The following is a 17867-nucleotide window of genomic DNA, read 5'->3' as shown; positions in this document are numbered from 1 at the left end:
AGTGGTGATGGTCTTCTAAGAAAGAATGAAAAGAACTGTATTCCATATATTTGAGCATTTAGTGGGATGGTCCCTTAAGATGGGAGGTGACTAAATAAGAGTCATTTATGTAGCGTCAATTTTTAATTATTTTTAATAATGAAAAGATTCACTCATGTAAGACAGACATAGCCTTATACTCCAATCAACTGTACAGTTAAAACTGAGTTTGAATAAAAATAGTATTACTTTGCTCAATTTAGTGCTGATAGGGCATAAGTATCTTAGAAGTTGACATAATACATAGCTAATTAACTATTTTTTTTCAACTAACCTTTAAAGTTAAGGTTCAAATTACTAATTTCTCATATTGCCTTACTGATAACAGATCCAAGTTGTAGATCTTCTACTTGCCTATAATTGCTTCTTTAACACTGGAGTCTACAGGAAGGATGTTCTTTTCCACCAGTTCCATAGGGCCAGGCCTCTGAGCAATCTTCTCATTCAGATCATCTGCCAGCCGAGCTCTCTTCAGTTTCATCTGAGTTGCCTGCAGTGAGGGTTCTGCAAATGTCTCTAAAAGAGATAAAACTTTTAATGATTCTGTTAACTATTTTGTCTCGTTTTAAGACCACCAAAATAGCATTTGATTTTCAAAGCCATACCTCCATGCATGTCGAAAACTTGGTCATACAGGCTCAACCAACCAACATAGTATTTAATAATAATTATTAATTTTATTATTAAATTATGGTAGTGCCTGGGGATCCCAAATCAACACCCCATTGTCTTAGGCTAGGTCTACACTACAGCGGGGGTCCAACCTAAGATACGCAACTTCAGCTACGTGAATACCGTAGCTGAAGTTGCGTATTTTAGGTCGGCTTACCTGGCTGTGAGGACGGGGGAAAGTCGACCACTGCCGCGCTGCCGCCGACTCCGCTGCCGCCTCTTGCCGTGGTGGATTTCCGGAGTCGACGGCAGAGCGATCAGGGATCGATTTTATCGCGTCTTCACTAGACGCGGTAAGTCGATCCCGGATAGACCGATTGCTACCCGCCGGATCGGCGGGTAGTGAAGACAAGCCCTTAGGCACTCTGATCAAGGACCCTGCCCCATCATCAATTTAGGATGCAATTTGTAGCTACAGAATCTACACAACATAAACAAGGTGTGTAATATTTACTGTACACTACAACAGATGGACAGGATACCAAAATGCTGTTTATTAGTATAAGCAGCTATATAAATGGTGTTGACCTATTAGAGAGGCACTATCAGATTTAAATGTTTTATTACAAAAAAGTCCTTTTCTATGTTACTGAAATAATTAAAACAACTTACACAACTTCACAATTTATGATATAGTATTGGTTACTTTTGACATTTCTTTCACTAGGGAGAAGACTACACAATTTTGCATTTGATGATAGCCAGTTTCTTGTCAATTTCACTTGCAATTCTCTGGGTTATGTTTGAGTTGAAAACTCCAGAGGGTAATGTTTATTTGCTTAAAACACTCCAGTGAAATATCTTGTTTATTTGAAAAGATTTTCGTTATTAAAAAAAATCCTCACCGATTCTATGAGCATATTTTTACAAAGCTAAAATTTGAATCAAATTTGACCCGAAAAACTCCCTTCAATTACTTTTGCCCCAATTCAGCAAGGAATTTAAACACCTATTTAACTTTAAGCACTTGAGTAGTCCCACTGAAGTCAATTTAAATTACGCAATTGCTTACGCACTTTGCCGAATCAGGGCCTTTGTCACCAAAGTAAGAGTATCAATTTATTCTTCTAGACTCATTAAGTAGGCTGAAGTGGAAAGAAAAAACCCATCGGGGACATTTTAAAGAATGCAGGCACTTCTTATTCTACAGTAATAATATCAGCATATATGGTAATCATGTGTGTGAAACCAAAAGTATGACACACAGAACTAGTATGATTCATAAATCGAAAAGCAGATCACATTAGTAAAAATTTATACATTATAGCAGCACTCTTCTAGTTAAGGACGAGTTGGTATTTCTATTATAAACCCCAGTTTTCAGAATGTAACGTCTTGGCTGTTTCCCAATATACTGGGCAGAAACTTGATGTGATTTTAGCCCCAATGACAGTTTTCCCAGAACAAATATGAATGAAATCCATTAAACTGTTGTTTTTCAACTTCAAAACAAATTTTTTGGAGCCTCTCTTGCCAAACTCAACTATAAAAGGCTTAATTTTAAAATGTAATTTTGAAGGTTGTTAGATGTTTGTTGTGTGCTAATTTTAATGACAAAATGCAGATGGCCTGTCAATATGAAGAATCCTGATCTGAGAGTAGTATCCAAGTTCATGTTCTGAAAACTAAAAACAGCAGACTATTTCACCAAATGGAATACTGTTAATTCATTTTGGTTTTATTACTGCTGTTTGTACATACAATGGGATTTCAATATTAAAACATGCTAATGCAGTCCCATTCAAAAAATGATTTTATTATTTCTGAGTATTAAATTTACCTGAACAGCAAGGCAACAAAATGTGGAGAGATGAGCTCATTAATGGTTAATCTACTGTGGAAAACCTCCCTTAACATTGTAAGATTGTTTCAGGGCTTCCTGGAAAGACTGCAACAATGTATACTGTATGTACAACTCTTAGGACTTGGTCCTGCTAGTGAAGGCAGGGGGCTGGACTCGATGACCTTTCGGGGTCCCTTCCAGTTCTATGAGATAGGAGATAGATAATACAGCAATTAACTTTATATGATACAACACAAGTTTTATTTAAGGGAAACTGTGGTTATAGCGGCATCCTCCTCACAGCTGAGAAGAGAGCAGTGGTCAGGAGTGTCTTCTCTGCTGTCCTATGGATTAAGGATAAAGATTCCTCCCCACTGGTTCAAGTCTCCATGGAGTGCCAATTAGCTGAACTACAGATTGGCATACAAAACAGTCCTGCACCTTAATAAGTACCTCATAACAAAGCTTGATTCAGTAAGATAGCCCAAAACTAAAATAAACCGTTAGCCTGAAAAACAGGATACATGGGTTCCTACCTTCCAGAATATGCATTCTGACCAATTCTGATCGATCTGGTCTGCTGCGAATCTTGTGCTTCAGAAAATTTTCAGTCTTTATAAAAAAAAAAAAAAAAAAAAAAACGCATCATACTAATGCTAATAACTATAGAACAAAGCAATTTGTTCATTCACACAAACTTTTACGAGAACTGGATTTATGAATATATTGCTGCTTGGCTTATATTCCTGTAGCTGAGTATCACTGTTTTCTGTTGGGGGAGAGATTTATTTTTTGTATTGAAAATTCTTCCCTATGAACAAAACCATTAAAGCTTTAGAATTTTTGGCAAGACTTTGCATTAAACCTTAGGTTGTGGCTTTATGTTTGTGATTATTAAAGTATTTATATTGCACAGTAAGTATAGTTGGCAATTTACATTGCCTAGGATAAAACTTAGTTCCCCTTCCCCTGAATAGTTTACAAATAACAAGGATCCCATAAAATGACCCACCTTAAACAGACTCTCTGCCTAATACCCCCACTCGCTCCTCTTAACTACGACCCAAACACACAGAGCAAGAAAGGGAGATTGAAATCTAAATCTAATTGGTGTGATTGAACTGGGATTTGGGAAATGCAGCACACTGGTACAGACATAAAATGACTACAGTAAGCAAGACAGAACTTGCCTTTGAACTGCTTTTAAAACTCAATTTTTTTCTTTACTTGAAAGTTAGTGACATCTCTACTTCAAAGCAGCAGCCAGCACTAATGAGCAAATTGCTCCTGGCCCTTGTGTTGGTACATAGAGAGCCTTCTCTACACACATTAGTACATCCCGTGTAAGAACCAGAGACAGCTTAAGTGTCTGAGTCACAATCCCTGCGTAAGCAACCCAGGAGCAATCCAGAGATACGCTATTCCATAATGCAGGTCCATGCCATATTAGCACAGTTCAGACCTTTGCTATTAAAATCTGCTGTGCAAAGTAACATCCTTATTAAGTTTCTTAAAAGAAACCCATCTCTTTGGAATAAGTTTGAAGATCTAGATGACTAGACTTCACAGTTTAAAGTTTGCCAGTTTTATGAAGTTATGGCACAATAACTGACTCTTACTGGATTGTGCAGAGTAATTCAGGCATAACTAACCTTGTCCTAGAGTCCAGATTATTATTAAAGTTTTCAAACTGTCTTTAATAAAAATTGTCAGCTGACCTACCAGTGTCTCTCTTATAAAGGATATGTATTAGGAGATGTCAATTTGTCCATTATCCTCCATATAAAAGTACGAGGAGGTGAACTGAAACAGTACTGTACATGGCAGTAGCTGTATCAATGGCCCCATCAATTTCTACATAATTTAAGGTTATTCTGAATGTGATCCAGATCAGTGGTGACTTCTTAAATCTGAAGACAGGCAGACTGAAAATAGATCTAAGGGCAATATTCTGCATTCCACATCTGTGGACGAATGTAAGTGGAGTGGAACTGCTATGATTCTGTGTAGTATGTAGCAACTCATGCACCACTGAGCTCTGTTCTTTGGTGGATCTCCATGGCAACCAGTGGGGAAGGGAGAATTAGCAAGAATTGGTGCAGGGGAAAGGCCAGTAAATTTTACAATACTTATACCATGATCCAAAGCTGGATCAATCTACAGAGAAAGCAGGCAGGCACTACAACTGTGATTGTAGTCCTAGAGCACAGAATGCTCTAGGATGGATAATATGATAGTGGCATTTTTTCCCCTCTTGCCTGCATTAAGGCTTGTCCACAATGCAGTTTTAGCCACCAGAGTACCTACACTGATACAGCTGCACTGGTGCCTAAAAACTTCAGCACAGACAAGGCCTCAGTTTCCTTGCACAAAACCTGCCATCTTTCTCTGCTGTCATTTGAACAGTGCTCTTCTTGGACTGGGGGGCAGACCTGGAGTAGAGTGCCATCACATTTAAACCCCCAACCTGTCTGGTACCAGTGGAGAATTCAGAACACTCCCACTCAACACAAGAGATTTGCTACAAATGTTGCATTTCAATTTTAAGGATTCTTCCAGAATATTACCATAGACTATTTACAATTATAATAAAATGTCCCATGCAGTCTGAGAACTGCCTACCTCACATTACTGATCTATTTTTGTTTTTCATAAGTAATAAACTAGCTTTCTTTTTTCAGATATTAACAGTATGTTGATAGTTTTAAAAAAAGTATAAACTAGATCCCTTACCCTGGCTCGTTCCAAGCTCTTTCTCTGCTCATGGAATGCAGCTGGGCTTTTCAAAGCTGTGAGAAGAAAGAAAGAGTTAAACTGACAGGAAATGGTTTTCAAATGAAATGCTCTAATCAGTGTATTAGTTAAGGATAGGCATCTTGCACTCAACACTACATCAGATGTGGGACTCCACTTTACTAGCCCAACATCTGACTCTTTCTATTTATTATTTGCTTGTATTTCCTGAAGGTTAAATTCATCCCTGTGCAAAAAGCTTAAGTGGGACTGAAGTATTGCATATTCTTTGTGCTGGCCCTCTAAACAGGGAGGCATTCCACTCTGAGATTATAGCTCATTGTTAAAATATGTACAGGTTAAGTCTTTCTCACACAGAAAATTACTGTAACTCACTGATATAACACAGGTATAGATTCTAAATTGGGATTTGTAGCTAAGCAAAGCTGTGGATCATCAAGGCAAAACAAACTCCACTCCTCATGCATATGCAGAGAACATTAGAACATTTTTAAGGTACACTGTGATGCCCTAATAAATTCTAATATTTTATGTCACCCATGTCATATGCTGGTGTCCCCTAGCTATTTACCAATAAAGTGCTCTATGGTAGAATTTTATCAGCCTCCATTCAAAATACTGAAGCTGTCTATCTGTCCCACTACATTACCCTTCACTTATGATTTATTTTCTCTAATAATAAATACAGGAAAGATCAATGCACAAAACATTCAGACAGGTAAAGAAATGGTCTGTTACTAAGAACTGTCTGCACTAATCTGTTTTTAAACATTGTAAAAACACAAAATATTCAAAGTAAAGAACAGTTAAAATAGACTAGCACCATAATGTTGTGTTTCATTCTGAAGCAATTTTCAAGAAAATATAAACAAGTAAGGGAAAAAATCAAGGGCACATTTGTATTTTTTAAAGTGCTATCTCCTCACTTGCCTAATGAAGTCTGTTGATTCCCAGACAGAAAAAGAAAGGTGCCTCCTTGGAGCCCACTCCACAGTGTAACAAGTCTGCAACATTGTAGCTGAAAGCCCAGCTGTGCTTGAGAGAGAAGGTATTCCCTGACTTTCTGTGACCTCCCTAACTTCTGCAGTGGCCCCTGCAGTTGCCCTGGGAGCCGACTGAGCAGCTCAGGCAGCCCGTGGGCCAGTTGCACCGGCTGCTGCTGGGGCAGTCTCAACCCCCCGCTCCCCAGAAGCAGGAGTTTGGGTGTGGGGGGTTCAGGGCTGGGGATTGCGGTGTGGGGTGGTGCTTACCTGCGGGGAGAGGGGGGCTCCCTGGAAGGGTGACAGGAACTCCCCTCCCTCAGCTCCTGGCTCCACGTGCGGCCTCCGCACACAGGCACCGCTGCTGCAGCTCCCATAGGCCGTGGTTCCCAGCCAATGGGAGCTTTAGAACCGGGGCTTGGGGCAGAGTGGAGGCAGTATGTGGAGCTAGGAGCTGGAGGTTGCCGCTTCCCAGGAGCCAGGTAGGAAACCTGCCCCAGTCCCACCAACCCCCTCCCCGCAGCACCCGTGGCGCCCCCTCAGCCATGCCCCCCCAGCGACTGCCCCCCCCAGTGCCATCCCACCCCCAAAGTTTTAGTCAGGGGTATATAGTAAAAGTCATGGACAGGTCATGGGACGTGAAATTTTGTTTACTGCCCGTGACCTGTCCATGACTTTTACTAAAAATACCCTTTACTAAAACATAGCCTTACTGATAAGCCACTACTGTACTGAAAAGGCTAAGAGGATACTATAATGAAGCAGTCTCAGGTGTGTTGGGTAACTGGAAACCTCCAAGAAGAGATTAGTTTCAAGAAGCCATGCAAGGAATGCAAGGAATTGTGACTTCAACCAGTGAAGACTTGAATATTATTTATAATAATTGTAACTAATGCATTTTTGTAATTTTAAATTGGTATATTTGTTTATTGAATAAAGAATAATTTTTCTAATGGGGTCCATAATCTATGGAGTCCAGTCTTCTCTTACTAGATATTGTCAACTTCCACTGATTCTAAAAATGGACTAAGGTAAAGATGCTCAGGGGGGTGGGGAGTGTTCAGTGCAACTAGGGATGGTGGTATCAAAGGTGGCTTTAATCTGTCTTTGCACTCCGCTGATCCTAGGGCTGCCTTCCACCCAGTTGGTCCCCCAGCATAAGTTAGAATAGCTATAGGCTGCTCTACCTTGTTCCAGCTGCTTATGTTCCCTAAAGAATGTTACGGCAGTCAGGGATAGCCAGGGCATAAAAACACCACAACCAGAGCCCTCTCCTTTTTCTTGGGGGATGGAGCGGTGGTGGTGTTGGAGCTGGAACAGCAGCTCTATGCCATTCAAACCCTTTATGCATGGGATCTTCTGCTATTGATTAAACTGACTTTAGGGTACCTTTGTGCTGGCACTAACCCTAAATAAGCAAAGTCAAGGGGAAAAATGGACCTTAGGACCAAATATAGTTAGTTTACTTTAAAGTACTGAAATCATTTACAAAGAAGCCTTATATTTTTAAAAATACAATATAGTAATTTCAGATACATATTACTGTAAATACAACTAACATAAACTCAGTTAATTTAGTTTCAAACTGTACCTGATTAATAAACAGCATCTAAATTATCTACATTTTCAATTTGTAAATAAATTAATAAACAGTAACTTTGTTTTAGACTATATCATAGAATTAGAGATGGAAATGACTTCCTAAGTCATTCAGTAAGCCTTATTTGTCCACTTGCTTTCATTGGTGTAATTCAATCATTTGCAGTGAAGTTACTCACAGTTTAAAATGTTGTAAAGAATAATTAGGCCCAGTATTTTCTATCATTGGTCTGCTCTTATTTCAAATGTCTCCAACTCTAGGGGGACGCTACCACAGTGGCTATTCTGTCTGCAGATTAATTTAGTTTACTGACTTTATCTTGTTTTTTAAATACCTCTTATTTAAATTAGCTATAATTTTCCTGTAGGTATTAAATGAATATCATCAAATGACAAAGTTATCATGACTGCTTTCCTTAGACATTTTCATCTTCAATTATTTTATATGTCTTGAAATATGATACAAGTTACTGTAAATAAAATTAGTCTTACGTGGCATGATGCCCTGGTCCACCAGTTGTTCTCTTGTCCGTCTTTGCTGCAGCCTAAGCTGAAGTACTGGCAAAAGAAAATAGCAATCATTAATTCACATGCTATGATACTCTCTCCTACTTAAAGCTGCAGAAAAGAACAATATAAATTCTAATTAAGAAGTCAAATATTTCAACTTTAGAAATATTTTGACTATGTTCATTCAGTAACAGACACAGGATATTGTATAATAGACCTATAGGTTACTTTTTAAAATCTTTGGTAATATTACAATATTACAACTAAATAAGGACTGCAGAACGGATCTATTAGAGCATCAGACTTAGTTGCAATATCTAGTGCATAATGTTTAGTAAAGATACATACTGAACTTCATGCGACTGCTCTACAAATTTCAATTATTGGGACCTGTCTTGATACACTATGGATACTACACTGCTCTAGCAGAGTGTGTCCTAATCATAGAAAGAAGATAATGTGAGGCATTCTTATAAGTTTCTATTATAGATAGTTTGACCCATCTAGACAATGTTTGTGCTGTAATGGGATTTCCTTTACAGTTACCTGCATATGAAACAATCTGTGTGACAATCTAAAATCCTTGATCTTATCTAAACAGAACAATAACACTTTTAGTGTCCAAACAATGTAACTTCACTCCACTCTTATTTGAATGTGATTTGGGGGGAAAAACCAACACTGATAGAATAATGGATTGGCTAATGTAGAAGTCCGAAATTATTTCTGGAATCCACACTTTGGGTGAGGACAAAGAACTACTTTGTCTTTATGAAAAACTGTAAATGGAGGGTCAGCCATCAAGGCACGAGTTTATTAACCCTCCTAGCTGACATTACTACTATGATAAATGCAGTCTTAATTGAAAGATAAAATACAGAACACGTAGATAATGGTTTGAAGGAAGAAAACATAAGCTGTGAAAGCACTAAGTTTAAAATCCAAGCAGGAACAGGCTCTCTTATAGGGGGAATAAAGATTTAATAAACTTTTAGAAACTTCAATGATATTACGAGAGAATACAGATTTACCATCTATTGGTATACTGCAGTTTTGGTTAAATGTACCCTAAATGACATAACAGTTATACCTTTGATCTTTAGAAAGATTTCTCTAATTCTATCAAAGATCTATTGCCCATGCTGTCAAATGTAACAAAAGTGGATCTGGATGGTACATTTTCCCTTGCTGCTGTGACAGAAGGTCCAGTAACAGTGGAAGTACTTTGAAGTTTCCCTTTGAAAGAAGGACTAAGTCTGTGTACCACTGCTGTCTCCTGCACTTGAACAAAACAAACAGCATTTGGTGTTGAACCTTGTGGCAAACATTTGGAGTACCCCACAGAGCAAAAATGTCCCTGATTACAATTTCTTTCAAGGACCTTTCATGCATCTGGGAGGACACTCTGCTTAGTTGGTCCACTAACTGGTTATGGTTACTAACTCAATATGCATCCGAAGAAGTGGGTTGTAGCCCACGAAAGCTTATGCTCTAATAAATTTGTTAGTCTCTAAGGTGCCACAAGTACTCCTGTTCTTTTAACTGGTTAAGGGATCCTGGTTCACACAGTGCTGCCATATAAACCTTGTGATGAATACACCACTCCCAAAACTTTATTGCCTCTTTGCAAAGCTGCGAAGAGTGGGCTCCTCCCTGTTTGTTTATATAATACACTGCTATCATGCTGTCTGTGGCCACCTGAACCACACACCCTTTCACTTCAGGGAGGAAAGATCTGAGTGCCAGTTGGATTGCTCCTGATCCATCCACCACAAGAAAGTTTTCTGGATTTTGTTTGGAATAGTAATTATTAGGTTCATGTGTCTTCAGGTTTGAAGTGTCTTGTCCCCTGCCCCCAGTGTAGAAGAAATCTCATCTTTAGTCTCGCATTGGGTGTAACATATGTGGTTGATGCCATGAGACCTAGAAGGGAGAGGAAGAACTTCGCTTTCTGAGATGGATTCTTGTCTTCTGGAAGGTAAGCCTTCACTGTTCTGGAGTCTAGAACTGCTCCTATGAAAGAGATACTCTGTGAAGGTATCAGTAGAGATGTCTTTTCATTGATCCAAAACTCTGAAACACGGAGCATGTGAAATGAGTGTCCACTCTCAGTTCATGTTTGGATCTGCTTTTAGGAGCCAATAGTCTAAATACAGAAGCACAAAAATCCCATCTTGTCTGAAAAGCTGCCACTACAGATAGGCATTTTGTAAAGGTTCTGGGTGCAGTGGAAAGGCCAAAAGGAGGACCTGTACTGGAAATGGTCTTGTTCTCTGGTGAAATGCAGGGTATCTCCTGTGAGATGGTCTTTATTGAAATATGAAAGCAAGCATCTTTTAGGTTGAGAGCAGCAAACCAATCCAGATAGGAAAGGAAAGGAATAACAGAATCCATAGTTAACATTCTGAAATGAAACCTTTGAATGATCAACCCCCATCTTTGTTTGGAATTAGGAAATTGTGGGAATAGAAACCCAAATTTCTGAAATTTATTAGCATCTCTTCTATTGCTCTCTCTCTTAGCAGAGAGTTGATTTCTGCTCTTAACACTCACTTGTAGAGGGGTCCCTGAATAGGGAGGAAATGGGAGGTTGGCTTGGAGGGATGGTCTTGAACTGGATGGTGTAACAGTTCTTTATAGTGTCCCAAACTCATTTGCCTTTAAAACTGGCATAAATGGTAACCAAATAAAAGGGGAATGGAATTCAAAGCTGGCTTGCTGCTCTCTATCCCCATGTCAATACTGAGGTCTGTCAGTAAAGAAGAAGTGGAGGACGAATTCTTCTGTCTCAGTTTAGACTTAAAGGGACATCTTCTATACTGGTGTTGAGAAGAAGAAGATTGGGCTGTTGTTGCTGTAGCATTGTCTGCCTTTGTTGAAATAGGAAGACGAAGACTAAGGTGAGTAATATTGTCTTTGATAGCTGGTGTAGGAATTCTTCTCTTAAGAGGTTGCAAGAGACCCAGAGATCTAGCTGTGGGCCGACTCTCATTTTCATCTAACAACTCATCAGTTTTTGAACTAAACCATTCATCTCCCTCAAATGGAAGGTCTTCAATCTTTGACCTCATTTCTTGGGGAAAAGAAGAGTTGCGTAGCCATGCACATCTTTGGATAGTTATTGCTGCAGCTACTGATCTTGACAATGCATCTGAAACATTGAAAGATGCTCTCAATTAATGTTTAGCAACATTATGATCCTCTTTAATAAGGTCATTAGTCAGTCTGCAGTGTTCCTCAGGAAGATTTTTTTGTAAAAAGGGAGATCTTTTCCCAGAAGTGAAACTGATCCCTAGCCATGACAGCTAGGTAGTTAGTTATCCTCAAGCTGCAGAAAATACCTCTCTTCCTAAGGAATCTAATTTTTTTCCTTCCTTGTCATTGGAACATTTACATTCTACTCCCATTCTTTACTCCTCAGGGAATTCTGCGCCACTGCGCAATGCAGAATTTACACAAAAATTAATGTTCTGGGCAGAATTTCCTGCTTCTCCCCCCACAGAAATGGGCTGCAGAGCTGCTAGCCACCACTAGCAGAGGCTGGACTCGGCAGAGCCCAACTTGTAAACAGAGCTACTGCCAGGGGGAGATGGAGAGTTCCAGGCAGCTGCAGTTCCCGGCATGTCCTGAAGGAAGGAGGTGGTGTTCAGGAAACTCCACACAAGCCAGGGACCCAGGATCAGGCTGGTTCTCCCTCTTGGTCCCTGGGTTCTAGGAGAGTAGGGTGTGTGTGAGAGTATGTGGCCTGGGGCCAGGGGCCCGCAGCTGGGATCGGCGGGGAGGGGTTCTGAGTGTTCGGGCTGGGGGGCACCCTGAGGGGGAGGGAGTATGGATGTCTGGCCTCCTGGTTGGGATCACAGTGGGGAGGGGGCAGAGAAACAGGAACTGGGTTGTCACAGGAGTTTCTTTTAACTCTACTCCTGGAGGAATTTTTGTGTGTGTCTGTATTGTTACAGACATAGTTGCTGACAGATATTTTGAGATAAATTACCAAAATAATCGAAACTGGAGTGATTATACAGTGTTATTTATCTTAAAATATTGTGTACAGAATTTTTAATGTTTTGGCACTGAATCCCTTGGAGCCACTGAAATTTTCTTGCCCCCATGCAGAACTGAGGTCATTGCTGTTGAAGGAGATTGAAATAGAAACGCTGGAGTTGGCCAGTATGACCATGGCATCCAGGGAGGTACTTGCCACTCATGATGTTTTGTCCAGTTCTGTACCATCTCAGTCATGATAAAACACATATTTGTGATAGTCTGTCTCCCAAAAATGGCTTTGAGGTTGAGGCTCCAGGTAAACTGTTGTATCCACCTCCTCTTCTGAATGTGAATTCAAGCCCGGATCTGACAAGGAACCAATTGGTGATACCACAGAGGTAGGAATCTGTAGTAGCGACAAGGGAGAAATAGTCTTTCTAGCAGGTGTTCTGAGAGGTGGCAGCAGCATCACAGAAGATCCATGTGATGAAGACTCCGCCTTGTGTTTTTTTGTGAGAAGAAGATTGTTGTGTCAGATCTTTATCCAAACCTCTCTTTTCTATTGGTGAAACTCAAAATGGATTTGATAAGTATAGTTCCACAAGTACCGGTGTGGAAACTACCTCAGAAGGTGTAAGTGCCAATGCAATATAGGGATTTACTGATTTCTCAGGTACTGACTGCAAAGTGCAATCTCAGTCTCCCGTCTGTCTTGGATCTGCACGTTCGCGATCTGAAGGATCCGATGAGTTTCCCAAATAGGAGACAATACCAGGCCCAGAAAGATGCTTGATCTTGGCTTTCTTTTTCCTTGGAATCGAAGGTCCTATTTCCTTAGAGACTTAGGCATAGAATACCTATTGTCCAAGCCAGTTTCAGCTAGTGTCAGTACCCTTCTTGAAAGTGAGTCTGAGATTTTTGTTGCTGACTGGTTAGTCTTCGATCTTCAGCTCAGAGGGCTTCTTGGAACCAAGAAGGTACTAGAGCAATCCAGGCTTCTTATTTCCATTCTCAGATCCAGAGATTTTAGCCAACAAGGCTTCCTATAGAAGAAGGCTTGGAGTCTGTTCTGCCTCTCCTTTCTAGCTCGCAGTGTAAATGTCCTGCATATAGTACACCAAGAAGGAGAGTGCCCCTCTCCTAAGCATTTTAGGCATCAAGTATGGGTGTCAGATGCTGGAAAAACTGCAGGACAGTGCCTAAATTAGTGTTTCCGGTTCTTCAAATCCACCATTCTAATTACTAGTAACACCAAACTAACACTATGATAACTATCGATTTACGGAAAAAAACAAGGCACTTATCTAACTTGCTAAGGATTTTGAATCTGTCTTGTTATATATATCCAAAGATATATTGGAATTGGAAAAGGTTCAGAAAAGGGCAACAAAAATGATTAGGATATGGAACAGCTTCCATATGAGGAGAGATTAATAAGACTGGGACTTTCCAGCTTGGAAAAGAGATGACTAAATGGGGACATGACGGGGGTCTATAAAATCATGACTGGTGTGCAGAAAGTAAATAAGGATATTTCATTTACTCCTTCTCATAACACAAGAACTAGGGGGTCACCAAAGGAAATTAATAGGCAGCAGATTTAAAACAAACAAAAGGAAGTATTTCTTCACACAACGCACAGTCAACCTGTGGAACTCTTTGCCAGAGGATGTTGTGAAGGCCAAGACTATAACAGGGTTTGAAAAAGAACTAGATAAATTCATGGAGGATAGGTCCATCAATGGCTATTAGCCAGGATGGGCAGGGATGGTGTCTCTAGCCTCTGTTTGCCAGAAGCTGGGAATGGGCGACAGGGAATGGATCACTTGATGATTACTTGTTCCATTCACTCCCTCTGGGGCACCTGGCATTGGCCAGTGTCGGAAGACAGGATACTGGGCTAGATGGACCTTTGATTTGACCCAGTATGTCCATTCTTATGTTCTTATGTTGTGGTTGGAAGCTGAGGTGGCAAGGTCTGCTGCACCTACTTTTTATAGTCCTGCCCTCAGAACACGCTTGAACTGGACACCATGTGGAACTGGAAGTAATCAATCAGGCAGCAAAGGAGACCAAAAAACCCCCAAACCCAGCAAATACGTACTGCAGGGGTTCTCAAACTTTTTCTTTCTGAGCCCCCCCCCCCCCCCCCCGCCCAACATACTATAAAAACTCCAGGGTCCAGCGGGGAGGGGGAGAAGGGGAAGGGGAGGGGGAAAGAGCTCAGGGCTTTAGGTCTGCAGGGATTGGGGCTTCAGCTGCTGGGGTGGGGGGGCCTCAGGACTTCAGCCACAGGTGGGTTGGGGCTGCCGCTGCAGGGTGGTAGGAGTTGGGGCTGCAGCCGCAAAATGGGGGTGGTCAGGGCTCTGGGCAGGGGTGGGGGTCTCAGGGCTTCTGACCCTTGGAGTGCTGGGGTTCCAGGCAGGAGTGCCAGGCTTCTGCCCCGCAGGAGCACCAGGGCTCAAGGCTTTAGACCCGGGGTAGTGCTGGGGCTTGGGGCTTCAGAGCCACAGCTCTGTTCCTGGCTTCAGCCCCGCAGGGGTCGCCAGAGCTTGGGGCATTAGCTACAGGGGGAGCGCCGGGGATCCGTGCAGTTCTGCTCCCGGTTTCAGCCTCAGTGCCCCCCCCCCCAGCTAAAGCCCCGGCGCACCTACCCCCTAGCTGAAATCGTGAGTGGAACAGTGGAGAGCCCCGAGTCCCGCCCCCCACAAGGCTGAAACTGGGACAGAGCCACAGGGGTTGCTGGTTTAGTCAGCGTGGTTGGTGCTGACTTGGCTTTCTCAACTGGTGCTGACTGCGATGTCGGTGCTGGGGGCATGGTGCTTGAGGAGACGCTCGGTACCGGGTCCCTTATGGGTGAATTCGGTGCCATGGAGGAGGCATGTCGCCGTCTGTGCCTTGACTCCATCTCCTTCGCTTGGGACTTGGCAGTGGCGAAGGTGCCCGGAGCATCACAGGTACTCACCTGAGCATGTGTCGGGATCGGGGGTAGCGACCTGGCAGGAGACCGCTGTTGTTTCTGCGGTGCTCTCTGTAGAGACGTCTGTGCCCTCTTCCTTGGTCTTTTAGAGGAAGGCATGTCTCCTGTCCCTGCGGGGGGGGGGGGGGGGGAGGGGGGGGGAAGGGTGCCCGGAGAGGAGGTCTGGCTCAGGTTGGAGAGTTTTCTCCATCAAGATTATTTTGAGTCTGAGATGCCGGTCATGCTGGGTTCTCGCTTTTCCATTGCTACAGTAGGCCCCAAGACATCGGACACACAAAGAGTGTCCATCCGAAACGAGCATTGCTTCGTGACAGGAACCGCATTGCTTAAAGCCCGGGGAGCCAGGCATCTTAACAGTTAACCACCCCCAGTGCAGGGATGGTAAACTGGATAAAAGTAAACTTTTTTGGTAATAAAAACTAACATTAACACTAACTACAACTTTCTACATGACTAACTAATCTATTTTTTTCTGAAAGGTTTGGAAGAGTAATGAACACTGCCCCAGAGCTCCGTCTTCAGCCAAGGACGATTGAGAAAGAACTGGAGGGCTCGGGTTGTGCGCACACTAGTCGTGGCACCAATAGCACCGCGAGACTCCTACTGCGCATGCGCGACCCGCACAGATACTGCTACCATAAATCTCTGATTGACGGCGCCGGGACACACCAACACCTGAAGTGGAGCACTCACAGGGACAGCACTCGAAGAAGAATTAACATTATAAAATTAACCTTAAACCCTGGGATTAGCACTAACAATTTCCTATTGCATTAGCACACAGCACTGAGGAATCCATTAACTGGTGCCCAGGGATTAAATAACACTGTATGTTCTAGTACTGGCTTCTATCTGATGTAACTATGGAAACGCAGAAAGCTCAGAATTACCATAAGACTAAATGGACAATACCTCTAAAAATATAAGTGTGTCATACTTACACAGGTTGGGTTCGTGCATTACTATTCAAACAATATGATTTAGAAGCAGCATGTCATGACTACTCAGTGCAAAGTTTTCTCCAGAAAGAATCAATTGTTTTCTGCCATGGGTGGATCATGTGTGCAAACATAAATTGGCTTTCACTTATCTCCTCTAAACTTAATGATTCTTCTGACATTGCTTGTAAAGAGCAAAAGCCGGTGGAGTTCCTGTCCTGGCCGGAACAGAGTACAAATACACACATTGTATTTAGACCAACTTGACTCCACACTTGGGATTAGCTTCACTGGGAATTCAAACAACAACAGAAATGTAAACCCCATCCTCAGCTTCTCCCCAGGATTTCCCTCCAGAGACGTCTCTATCATACACCCAAGTTCTCTCTGCCTAATGAGTTATTCTGATGTCCTGGGTAGAGATAACAAGCTACACCTGACACGAGTCCATAGGATTCCAGCACCGGCTAACACAGTGGATCAACATGAAAATGAATGCTGGTACTATTACAAAAGGTATGAGGAATCCAGTCAGTCACCAATGGGATCCATCTACCATAACAGACAGATGGTTCACTTATGTAAAAAAATGTGATTTTGGATGTTTCCAATTCCTACTAGGCTGTTCATCTTGTTATTTGGTTCTATTGAGTCTTCCCTTACAAGTCTTATGATGGCCCATTACCTTAGGCCTAGAGAAGCTGAAAACTGCAGCACACGGAACTATAATTTGATTACATTATTTCCTACATTTTTCTGGGTTCCTGACAAGATCATCTGAAACCTTTTTGAACAGCTAAGGCTATTTTAAAACATTTTCAGGTGTTAGAATATCCAATATAAAAAGTAATTCTGAATTCTAGGATTGGTCTCCACACTACAAAACCACAACACAATTTTGTATGATTGGTAATCTCTGTTTGAAAGCCCTCCCCAAACTGGAACAGCAGTACGGACTGGAAGCTTTGTGTGTGGGAAGCTTGCACAGTATCTACTCCTTCAGCCTGGCTCAAATAAGTACTATTAGTTTCTCACTTTATCAAACACTAATTATTCAAAATTAAAAAAAAAATACTGTAGGCTAGAACTTGGTGTACAGGGTCTTAGTGCAGGAACAAATAGCTTTACCATATTTTTATCAAATCAGTTTGGCTGATAAACTACATGAAAGGGATGGAGGTTTACTGGTTTGAGATACCTGATTTTGCACTTGTATATCTTAAATACTGTCACTCAAATTAGGTATGTCAACTTATTTGTTAATTACTGAGTCAGATTGTTTCCCCCCAGATCACCACAGAGATGATCTTCCCATTCTTGCATAGAAGGGGTAAGACTACTATTTAGCATTGTGCTCCCTTTCCAAGGCAACATGGATGAGGCTCTGTGGGATCAGGATCCACAGTTCGAAGGAGAATGAGGGAAGGGGAGTGGGCAGCCTCATACTGATTGGGAGGGAGGAAGACACAACATTCCCAATGGAGCTTACTTGGAAAAGGAGTACTACCAGAGCTTCTATTAACTGTTTCATAATGGGGCTGGTGATGTCAGCAGCAGCCATGGGAGAGGGGAAACCTGGCAGTATAGATCTATTAGAGCTGGGGACATAGGGCCTCCATATGCATAGC

General features: G+C 41.8%; 1 protein-coding gene across 1 annotated transcript in view; it reads right to left on the bottom strand.

The window, feature by feature from the left end:
- The window catches only part of MRTFB (myocardin related transcription factor B), a 186070-nt gene that overhangs the window by 37773 nt on the left and 130430 nt on the right, over positions 1-17867 (bottom strand). The window contains exons 3-6 of the mRNA XM_065411773.1: positions 8320-8385; positions 5228-5283; positions 3031-3106; positions 394-555 (exon numbers count right to left, since the gene is read on the bottom strand). Of these exons, the coding sequence (XP_065267845.1) occupies positions 394-555; positions 3031-3106; positions 5228-5283; positions 8320-8385 (360 nt within the window). The remainder of the gene's footprint in view (positions 1-393; positions 556-3030; positions 3107-5227; positions 5284-8319; positions 8386-17867) is intronic.

The sequence above is a fragment of the Emys orbicularis genome, chromosome 10 (genome assembly GCF_028017835.1).
Source record: "Emys orbicularis isolate rEmyOrb1 chromosome 10, rEmyOrb1.hap1, whole genome shotgun sequence".
Lineage (NCBI taxonomy): Eukaryota > Metazoa > Chordata > Testudines > Emydidae > Emys > Emys orbicularis.
This window is presented reverse-complemented; position numbering and strand designations above follow the sequence as displayed.